Source organism: Sus scrofa, chromosome 2, assembly GCF_054392235.1.
Source record: "Sus scrofa isolate SSC_HxYL_T2T_F1_AM1 chromosome 2, Sscrofa_HxYL_maternal_Yorkshire_Landrace_v2.0, whole genome shotgun sequence".
In the NCBI taxonomy this organism is placed as follows: domain Eukaryota; kingdom Metazoa; phylum Chordata; class Mammalia; order Artiodactyla; family Suidae; genus Sus; species Sus scrofa.
Genome location: NC_139384.1, coordinates 11,897,568 through 11,909,028, shown reverse-complemented (window position 1 = coordinate 11,909,028; position 11,461 = coordinate 11,897,568). Strand labels below are relative to the sequence as shown.

The window sequence follows — 11,461 nt, the reverse complement described above, 5'->3', positions numbered from 1 at the left end:
ACCACCTCCTTTGAAGAGATGTGAGAGGTAAGGAAATACTAACCATGAAGGCAGCTTAAGGCCCTACTGTGCTATGTGAAGTTCCTTAAAAAAGTCTCATATGCCTGGAGATGAAGAAGATCAACTGTAGTGTGTCTACTGAAACTTACAATTCTGTTTTGTAGTTAAAAGCCTATGTGTGGGGGAACCTAGATTTTTAAAGGAAAGTTATCCTGTACACCTAAGATCTTTCCTCTCTTACGACAAAATAAAAAAGGTAAAAACATCAGGTCATAATAGCCTTACTAACCCCCAATACCAAGAGGTTTGCCAGTCTAGCTAAACATGCTGGAAACACACTGAAAAGTCTGTTTAGAAGTAACAAGCAGAAAAGTAGGCACACATTTTTTTCAAGTATACAATTTGTTTTTATTTACAATACCCTATAAAAATGTAAATTTAGAAACTTTAATTTTTATTAATTAGAACCAAACAAAAAAAATAAAGCACATAAAGGAAGAAATAATAACCAAGTCTTCACTTGATCAGTTGTGAGGGGAAGGGAGGAAAGGCGCAGAGTGGAAAGAGTCAGTAGCTAACCGCGTGGGGAAGCTCGGCAACGCCAAGGGGGAACAGCTGGTGGAGCCGGGGCTACAGAACGGGAAGAGATGGAGATGGAGACGTGACGGCTGGTTACAACGGAGGAGTTTACTGTTGTACAACACGTGTATGTGCAAAATGCTTCTTCTCTTCAAACATCATGACCTGTCCCCCTACTACATTCGAAAAGGTGAGAACAGCAGAATGTGTATCAAGGACAGTCATGTAGAGTTAATTCAGATTTCATTTCCTTGAGGGCTGTAACCACTAGGGACCAAACCCCTTAACCTGGCTGACTGCTGAACGGGAGAGGGTGAGTGGAAAGGATGATGGCAGGCTGTCCCCGCTAGAATTCAAACCCAGGCCCTGGCTGCCTGGAATGGGACCTGGGTGAGATGAAGTAGCAAGGACGGCGCTTCTGCCCACAGTGTGGAGAAGACTGAAGAGCAAGGTGGGCCGAACTTAGCTTCCATGGTTAGGTCTGGGGCTTCTACCCACAACACCAAATAAAAACAGGGAAGAGAGAAGGAACGGCATGGCTTACTGAAGTAGTTTCAGGAAGACAGAGGAAGTGTGCAAAAGCCACACTGTGGAAGCAGGCTCTAAGTTCGGATCATCTCTGGCAATCCTCCATGTCCCTGAGGGGACAGGCTCAAGTACACTGTAGTTGTAGCAGGAAAAGGCTTAACCGTGTGCTGTTTCCACTGAGGTGGACAGAAAAAAGGAAATACAAGTGGGGGAAAAGATAAAGGACTTCTCAGCCTAGAGCTGGGCATCGGCCAATTAAGAATTCTGATTTTATTAAACGTGCTGCATACCCTATATTTATATTAAAACAAGAAGAACCCACCAAATTCATTACAAGATGGACGAGAAACAGATTAAAAATACATCAGCTGGTTTGTGGTTAGAAAAGGGATGTGTCAACTAAATAGTTCTCAATCTAAAACTCCTTCTTTAAGGATCCTCTGGAGACCACATAAATGTATATATAGGGTGCGTGTGCATATCTATATTGATTTCTACTCAACTGGCTCTCCTATGGGCATGTTAATATGGGGCAATAAAAACAGACTGCGATAGGATGAGGGAAGGAACCCTTTGGCAGACTACAATCTATTCTGAACTGGAGTAGTGGTGGTAGGACAAAGGGAGAGATTATATTTGTGTCTCTAGGGCAAAGAAAATGCGAAATTGAGAAGAATTGAGGAAAAGTAGGACATGCAGAATTGTAACACAGAAGGTAAAAAGAAACCAGCAGAAGTATCACCCAGCCAGATCTCAGAGCAGTGGGGCAATACCTGGCACTCAGAGACAACCCTGTGAACAGGAATGGGTCCCACAAGATGCTCTGGGGAATAAGCTACCTTCCCTCCCTCATTAAAAACAACACTCCATTGGCGATGGCAGCAGTGCAGGTGGCAGCCAAGAGGAGGTACAGGACGCATGTGGAGATCTTTACCGTATCCCCTGAACTAGCCTAGGTATAAAGAGAGAGAAAGAAGACCTGTATGAATGAGTTAAAACAGAAGGCGGTCCTTTGAGTTACATCCTTGCATGAATAATTCTCATAACAAAATACCTAAGACACTTCTACCCTTCGCATTTATTCACCGATGAGGGTTCTGCTGTACCCAGTACAGTGTTCTATAGCTAGTCGACACTCACGTATTTGCTGTAAGTCTTTAAGCTCTTCCCCCAAATTCAGTTTCACGCCCCCCGACCTCCTCAACATAACTTCTCAAGGGCCAACTTCAGGGAGATGTGGAACTTTCCTGTTTCAAACTTACTGCAGTTTTGTCTCCAGCAAGTTCAGTTTCTGTCGGTCAACATAACGAGAAAAGAGGGATACTAGGTTTGTGGGTATAGAGATCGGCTTGGCCAGGGCTGCCTGGGGAATCCGCAGAAGTTCTCGGGTTGCCATGAACATCACCTCCGTCCTGACAGGGAAAACCGGTAATAACAATGTAAGAAAAAGAATGAAAAAGTACCTACAAGAACTTAAAATAAAAGAAGAAACGTAGCCCAGACTGACCACTGGCTGTTTTGCGTGGATTCTGAAGCGGGGTCTGAACTCTGTAGGTCCTCCCCACGGCTCAGGATGACGAGGAGCAGTGACAGGCCAAACTACGAGAGGAGAGAGAGGGTCAGACAAGCCTGCACCGCGCTGAGGGGACCCTGGCCTTGGACGGGGAAGAGACCAACACCCTTCAGGGTGCTGCTCTGTGAAACAGCCAGAGCTGAGAGGCCGTATCTTTCTCGCGGCACAGCCACAAGCACCCTCAATGCGGCAAGGAGGTCCCCGTGCCAAGGACTCTCCCCCACCCCACCCCGAGACGGGAAGATTTTTTCCTGCCATGGATAATGTGGGGGTTTAGCTTTTTCCCCTATTTACTAGAACAAAAATGGATTAAAATGGAAAGTTACATGAAGACAAACTTTGATACAGAAAATTAAAATTCATAGAATAAAAAACATTAAATAGAACTTGAATTAAGAAAAAAGGTGTTAAGGCCTGTGGGAAAACATATAAATAGAGGTAACTGGAGTGATGAGAGTATAAAGAGACAATTCCTTTAAAAAGGACATACCTGGAGTTCCTGTTGTGGCTCAGTGGTTAACAAATCTGACTAGGAACCATGAGGTTTCGGGTTCTATTCCTGGCCTCGCTCAGTGGGTTAAGGATCCTGCATTGCCATGATCTGTGGTGTAGGGCTACAGCTCCGATTAGACCCCTAGCCTGGGAACCTCCATATGCTGTGGGTGTGGCCCTAGAAAAGACAAAAAGACAAAAAAAAAAAAGGACACACCTATCTGGAAATATAAAGGCTTAGAGAGAATGTTGAGAGTAATTAATAAAAAGAGAGAAAGAATAAACAGATATATCCACAGTATCTAGGATTATTAAAATGTAGCAACATTCTGTAGAGACTGAAGTACAGAAGGATTTGTTTTATTCAGTGAACAGTAACAGAAGGAAACAGGTAGTCTGACGGGCACAGAGTGAAAATACAAATATGGACAATTATTAGGTTAAATAGATGACTCACAGTGTTAATGGACCATAAAGAGAAGCTGGGGATATTCTGGGATTCCATCCCTCTTTTCTGAGTTCACCTCACAGAGGATAACCTTGCCTTTCCCTAAAAGTTCCCTTCATATCATTGTCAAAAAACAACAGGCTACATAATCTTTTCTGACTTCATGCTTTTTTTTGGCTTTTAGGGCCACACCTGAGACATATGGAAGTTCCCAGGCTAGGGGTCAAATCAGAACTGCAGCTGCCAGCCTACGCCACAGAGACAGCAAAGCAGGATCCAAACCACATCTGTGACCTATACCACAGCTCACGGCAATGACGGATCCTAAACCCACCAAATGAGACCAGGGATTGAACCCGAGTCCGCATGGATACTAGTAGTTGGGTTTGTTACCACTGAGCCACGACAGGAACTCCCTCTACTACCTTCATCACAATTAAAGCTGAAAGACCAAATAACATGAAAACACATAACTAAGCACCCAGAACCCCTGTCTTAAGTTCCCCAAGGCAGCGTCAGCCCTCTCAGCCTCTGAGGTACTAACTGCCTTTCGGAGCCATGCTTTCGGCAGGCTTTCGGGTGCAAGAAGAAAGAGGGCTTGGGTCTACTTTTCCCTCTGCTCTAACACGGCTCTCAACGAGGGCCCACTACGAAGCCGGCATTACCCTGAACGGCTCACGGCTCTTTTCTCATCTAAGTAACAGGACAACTCTGAGGTCGACGTTATCACCTCCACTTTACACATCAGCTCAGCAAAGTGAAATCAGCTATTCAGGGTCACACACCCAGGAGGGGGAGACAAGGAGTGGAAACCTGCTCTGCCTAAAAGCTCATGCTTTTCTTCTGTATTACGCTCTCCCTGGGTCTCTGGACCTTTAATCTGATATAAATGAATCTGTTCCAGCCTTCCCTGCAGTTAGATGTGGCCCACAACTAAGACCTCGCCACTGAGGGAAAGTAGGAGTTGGTGATCAGAGCTCCTGGAAAAAGTCCAAGGAAGGAGAGACAGCTACTCCACATCTTTTGGGTCTCTAACCACACCTCTTCCCTAAGGCGAAGTGGAGCCCTGACTTCCACAACCACTGTGGACCGTGACAGGTCACGAGTCTGGCAGCCACTGCTAAGGATGGCAAAGCAGTGAAACTGAAGGAGCCTGCTTGCCCAATACCTCGGAGTCACCACACCAGATTTACTCCACATGACATAGGAAGTTCTATTTTGTTGAAACCACTGTTATTTCTAGCTGTTGTCACTACGAGCTCAATGTAACTCCTGGCTGAAGGAAAACAACTGCCACGGCAGCCCTTATTTTCACCCATAATTTACATTTAGAATCCTCATAAAGTTCATGGACACAGAAGGGCAAGACCACCTTGTTCTGGAGCACAGCAGTGAGGTGGGGGCTGGCAGGTGCTGGCGCGGCTGCACTCTGAGGTAGGTTCATTAGCTGTTGCAGAAGGCTGGTGACAGTCACTGATGGAAGATGATAGAGGAGGAGAGAGAAGGGACTCAATAAGCATGGCAGCACCTATCAAAAGGGGGAAAAAAGCACATTACATCCCGGCAACTGTTACTTCAGTCACACGCCATCAGTGGGCATGCACGGAAGGGCACCCAGCTTATGCTCAGCTGCCCGAAGCAAGACTGACCAGGGCTGACAGGTCTAGCAGACACTACTAGTGCCCTAAGAACAGAGTCTATGGTTTCCACTGAGAACATTTTCAACTCAATTTACATAGGAAACATCATGACTTGTGTGAACTAAAGGTGTAAATAAAATCAGTTCTCAAACCCAAACCAAGATTCATGATAAAACATTCACAAGCATTCCACAAATATTCAGAGGCTTACAATGTGCCAGGCACCATGGGCTAAAAACAAATGGTAAACAGGACAGATGCTCAGGGATCTAAAGTACAAAGGAGAAGCCATGAGTGAAGTGGCAACTTCAAAATACTGTGAGAAGCGCTCTAACATAAGAAAATTCTGAGTGCTAAAGAGTTACAGAGAAGTGTCTGCAGACTTAATTACCTTCTTTTATCTTTATAAAAGCTCAATGAGGAAATGGAGAACTAATTAATCTATTCTATGGATTATCAGAGAAGCTAAGTGATCAGAAACTCGGTGTTTGGTTACAAAGCTAGAACCAGAATCCAAGGCCATGGATCCCAGCCTGCTACTCCACTCATTCTGCTTTGCCTTAAGGTCCAGACCGGGAAGTTAAAATTCAGAGCCACCAACAAACCACTTGAACGGAAATCAAGACTGCTTTCAGCACTTAATGCCCCTGGTATAAAAAGTGACTTTAAACAGCATCCAAGGATGGAGAGTAGAGTCCTTGTGATCTACTACTCTAAATAAACAAAGCTTAAAAAATTAAGGCATTTTGGGAGTTCCCGTCATGGCCCAGGTAACGAACCCAACTAGTATCCATGAGGACTTGGGTTTGATCCCTGGCTTCATTCAGTGGGTTAAGGATCCAGTGTTGCTGTGAGCTGTGGTGTAGACTGCAGATGTGGCTCGGATCCTGAGTTGCTGTGGCTGGGGTATAGGCCGGCAGCTACAGCTCCAATTTGACTTCTAGCCCAGGCACTTCCATATACCACGTGTGGCCCTAAAAAGACAAAAAAACAAACAACCAAGAAAAATTAAGGCATTTTTAAACATACACTAAAGTACCAAGAACAATACAGTGAAATCGATGTACCTATAACCCAATTTCAACACCAATTCGATCAACAGGTTCTTGATCTTATGAATCTATGATCCTCCCACAGCATATCATTTCATCCATAAATACTTCCATTTGTATATCTAATAAAATCTCTCAATATTATTGTACCTAAAAGAATTTAACTCCTTAATCATCATTTAGTATCTACTCCAAATTCAAATTTGTCCAACTGTCTCAAAAATGTCTTCTTGCAGCTGGTTTATTTTAATCTTGATTCAAATATGATCCATACATACTGCATTTTGGCTGGTAAGGCTTTTCAAATCTGTTAACAAATCCTTTGTCACGGCCCATCTCCTTTTCTCATGACATTTATTTGTTGAAGAAACTGGGTCATTTGTCCCATACTTGGGCCCTGGCTAAAGGCACCTCTGTGGTACCACCTAACAGGTTCCACCATCCTCTGTTTTTTTCCCCAAAAACCTGGCAATTAGATAGAATTAGAGGTCTGATTAAGTTCAAGTGCAATGGAGGGGTCAGGGTGGTAGAGGGTGAGAAAACTTCATGGAGAGAGTTGTGTGCTTTCTACGGCTTCTGCGTCTGGTTGTTCTCCCCTGAGAGGTGTTAACAGTCGTCAGTGGGTTCGGGTGTTGTCAATCTGACCCAACTACTGTGAAGTTCCCCAGCAGCTTTCACCTAAGGCTTCTGGCACCAGTAACGGCTGCTGCCCAGATCAACTGGGCACCAGTTATGGCTACTGCCCAGATCAATTGCTTTTCCATTAGGAGCTGTAAAATGGCAACCTTCTATTTTATCATTTCTTTTGAATTTATTAGCTGATATTCTTCTATAAAGAAAATCTATTATCCACTCTCTAGTCTCAATGGCATTTAGTTGTAATGGGGCAAGATAAATGCTTGATTCTTTTTATTTACCCATTTTCAGAATAATGAGTTGATGGCCTAGAAAACTCTGGAGATTAATATATTTTTTCATATCATTATGAACTCATTAAATATATTTACTCTATTTCAATCCACTGCTACAACTTTTCCTTCTGATGCAAATAACCCCATTCTGTTCAAAAGGAGGCCCTTTCAAGTTGGTTTGCACATCTTTTACACAGGAACTAGTAATCTTTTAGCTTCCTTGCTTTCGGACACAAGATAATCCAGGATTCTCTTGTACATTTTATGCCCGACCTGGAACCTGCCATTACTTCAAACAGATGGTATTTAGAATGTAGTCCATCACTTTTTAACACATACAGGTAGAACCTTAGCCTCGCTCTATTTAACCAAGTTTTCCTTACTAGCAGGTAAGCTCCAATAAAACAGGCATCTTTGGATTCTTAATTCTCAGCACCTACAACTAGGTGCTATACTTCTAGGACATAAGCAGTGCTGGGTATAAGACGTGTTCGCTAAGTGTTTGCTGAAAGATAGAGTTCTTGATGCGGTGCAGCAGGTTAAGGATCTGGCCTTGTCGGAATTCCTGCTGTGGCACAAGGGGATTGGCAGCATCTTGGAAGCGCTGGGACAGAGATTCGATCCCTTGCCCGGCACAGTGGGTTAAGGATCTGTCATTGCTGCAGCTGCAGCTTAGGTCATGACTGTGGCTTGGACCTAATTTCTGGTCAGGGAACTCCGTATGTCTCGGGGTGGCCCCTCCAAAAAAAGAAAAAAGAAAAGAATCCAGCCTTGTCTCTGCAGCAGCACAGGTTTGATCCCTGGCCTGGAACAGTGGGTTGAGGATCTGGTGTTGCCACAGGTGCGGCATAGGTGACAGCTTTGGCTTGGATTCTATCCCTGGCCCAGGAATGTCCATATGCTAAGAGTGTGGAAATTTTTTTTTTTTTTTTTTTTTTTTCTGAATGAATAAAGCTCTCCCAAACTTGTTTCCATTGATGAATACTTCTGTGATTGTAATGGGTGAATACCTATCTCATTGCTTACAATTTTTTAAAACCAAAGTATAGTTGATTTTCAATGTGCCAATTTTTGCTGTATAGCGAAGTGACCCAGTCATACATACATACATACCTACACACACACACACACATATATATATATATATATATACACTTTTTGTGTGTGTGTGTTTATATAGGGCCGTGCCTGTGGCATATGAAGATTCCTAGGCTAGGGGTTCAAACAGAGCTGTAGCCGCTGGCCTACACTAGAGCCACAGCAATGTGGGATCGAGCTGCGTCTGCGACCTACACCACAGCTCGTGGCAACGCTGGATCCTTAACCCACTGAGTGAGGCCAGGGATCAAACCCTCGTCCTCATGGATGCTAGTCGGGTTTGTTAACCACTGAGCCACGATGGGAACTCCTACATTCTTTTTTATATACTATTCTATCATGGTCTGTCCCAAGAGATTGAGTATAGTTTCTGTTCTATCTAGTAGGACCCTACAACAATTTATATTCTGTAAGTTGTCTTCTGCTTTCTGCAATAAACTTCAGATCCTTTTAAAACTTTCCTCCACATCATTTTTCATTCTTGAAATCTTTAAAAAAAATTACTTGTTACAACTCACTTCAATTTTTGCAAGGATGACACCTAAACGTCTCTGCATTTCTTCTGCAGATGCTAAAATATCAAGAAGAAATTCCTTCAACTCTATTATTATTTCAGAAGGAATAATTTTCAACTCTTTCAGGTTCACGCTCAAAAAATTCTACTATTCTGAATCTCACACTTAATAATACTGGTCCTTTGTGTTACCCTAATTGATTTCTTGCCTTGAACTTTTAATACTACTTTTTTTTTTTTCTGGCCACGCCTGCAACACGTGGAAGTTCCCAGGCCAGGGACCCAAGCCGCTGCAGTGGCAATACTGGATCCTTAACCTGCTGCATTACCACGGGACTTTAAGACTATACCACAGCTTCCTAACTTACGTCAAATACAATGGAATTACCACTTTCCTCATGTTTAGGAATGCTTAGACAAAACACAAAAAGGAAAAGGGGAAGGAAAAGAAAGGTGGACTCTTATCAACTGTGAAGACCCAAAGGAAAGATGTCCCACACGTGGTGGATCACCTCATCTTGTGCATCCTTCTTGATAAGGAAAGGGAGGTTCCTGGCTGTTGTCATGAGAATGTCAGCGGCTTGCTCTGTGGAAAGGAAAGGGAGAATACGGGCAACCATTCTCTTCCCTTTTCGGATACACATGATCTGTACAAAGTGGTCATCGCTTGGCCTGCAGCAGAAGGAAAATGCTAACTTAGCAAGAACAGTGTAAAAAATCCCCCTTTTCCTTTTACATGTTACTGATGAATACACTGCATTTATTTTCACTTCACAATTGTCTGTACTACAGAGCAGTGAGAATTATTTCTCCAGCTCGCAACCAAATAACAAAAATAATTTTTCAGGTTTCACAAATACTGAAAATCATTTCAAAAACTGTATCAAAAAAAAAAACTTGATCAAACTATATGCATTAATTTCCTTTATTAACTTTTAGGTAGCTACACAAATAACATGGTTTTACAACAGCAAAATCTGAAAATATACGGAAGAAAAAAGGAAATAATATTTCAAATCTGAGTTAATTACCACTTAACCATTTTGAAGACATTTTACTATGTACTGTATAGTTTTATCTTTATTTAAAAAGAGTCCACATAATTCACATGGCTTTGTTACTTGATTTCTTTTTGTTTTTTTACTTGACTTTTTTCACTCAAGAAATTCTTGTAAACCCTTTTCTATGACGTAAATGATACTTTAACTACACACATTTTAATGGCTACATAACACTCAAATTTACGGATAAATTCAAATTTTTTCAACAAGTTCCCTGTCAGCCCAACACTAGGAAAGGTGTGTTAACAAGAAGGTGCTTTTTTTTTAATGTTCTGTTTTGTCTATGTGCTGCTGGCTCAGAAGAATCATCAGTTCTCTTCCATGGGCAAACAGAAGAGAAGTGGCTAGGAGACACAGTTCTTTTCCAATCATTAAATATTTGGGATTTATAGGGCATTTACCATTAACAAAATTCTGTTCCAGATACTGGGTGGGAGAGAAATGACAGAGATACAGAGAAGAAGTTATATTAAGGAGCTCAGTCTCCACTGGAAGACTGACTGGTTTCCATGGGAAATAACTGTTACATGGAAATCCCAAGGAGGTATAAATACACTTTCCATCTTAGTAGGAAAGAAAATACATAAAGATGACAAGATTGAATATTAATAAACATAAGCAAGATAACACTCTGTACGTTCAACAACAGAACCGAAATAATGTTCTCCCCTGCATCTCCAGCACCTAGCACAGGTCCCAGGAGATACTGAATAGGTACCTGCTGAATACGTGAATTCAGGGTAAGATTTTTTTTTTTCCTGGCTGGAAGGAATTATGCAATGTTTTATATGAGGTGGCACTTGAGTCAGGCCAAAGGAAAGACTGTGACTGTACTAAGATAAGAAAGGGGATCCAAAGGGTAGAAGGTATAAAGCTGGGAGGAAGGGGTTCAGGTAATCTCATATTTTCACCAAAGTGCACCACTCTTACCTCTCTTGTCCAGGCAATTTCCCCCTTAAGTTGTCATACATGCTACAAATTTTGTGCTTTCTCTCATCCATCAGGGCAGGTCTATCTTCCTCTAGACTTAGGAGGTAACGCCTTTCATAATCCTCCACATCAAGGAGTAAACTGTAGGTCTAAGTGAGACAAAGCAGACCTCAGCAAGCGAGGTTGGGATCACAGAGTATTAGATAAACAACTTCAGTTTAGAATTCCCAGATAAAGGCAAAAGAGCGAAAACTTATTGTAACTAAGACTAAGAGCTAAAATGGGGCTCTTTCAAATCCAGAAAAACAGTAAAATAACTTAAAAACGTCTTCAAACATCCTTCTGTCTCTCCTTGACCTCTAATCCAGAAGTTCCCAGCTGCAACAATAGCACTGTAACATAAACAATCTGTAACACTGCTCCCAGTGATGTCTCATGTTTATGAAAATGGTAGGAGTTAATTTTACTCCTGGGCACCAGGCACTGCTCTAAGCACTTTCTGAGTGCTCATTTACTGAGTACTAACCACAGCCCCGTGAGAATTATTTCATTTTCATTTCATTTTACAGATGAAGAAACTGAGGATAGCACAGAAAGGTTACGCAACTTGTCTCAAGTCACAGATTCAGTGAGAA

General features: G+C 42.4%; 1 protein-coding gene across 5 annotated transcripts in view; it reads right to left on the bottom strand.

Annotated features, from left to right (window-relative positions):
* Positions 1–383: 383 nt before the first annotated feature.
* Positions 384–11,461, bottom strand: part of PATL1 (PAT1 homolog 1, processing body mRNA decay factor) — a 29,524-nt gene continuing 18,446 nt past the window's right edge. For 2 of the 5 annotated variants that reach the window (XM_021082992.2, XM_085011038.1), the window contains 6 exons: positions 10,827–10,975; positions 9,348–9,507; positions 4,993–5,148; positions 2,615–2,706; positions 2,370–2,519; positions 384–2,059 (listed from right to left, as the gene is read on the bottom strand). In XM_021082992.2, the coding sequence (XP_020938651.1) occupies positions 2,038–2,059; positions 2,370–2,519; positions 2,615–2,706; positions 4,993–5,148; positions 9,348–9,507; positions 10,827–10,975 (729 nt within the window). In that variant the 3' untranslated portion in view covers positions 384–2,037. Of the gene's footprint in view, positions 2,060–2,369; positions 2,520–2,614; positions 3,320–3,868; positions 6,074–8,609; positions 9,508–10,826; positions 10,976–11,461 lie in introns of all 5 variants that reach the window. The other 3 variants (XR_014836952.1, XR_014836951.1, XM_021082994.2) reach the window with 3 other exon arrangements.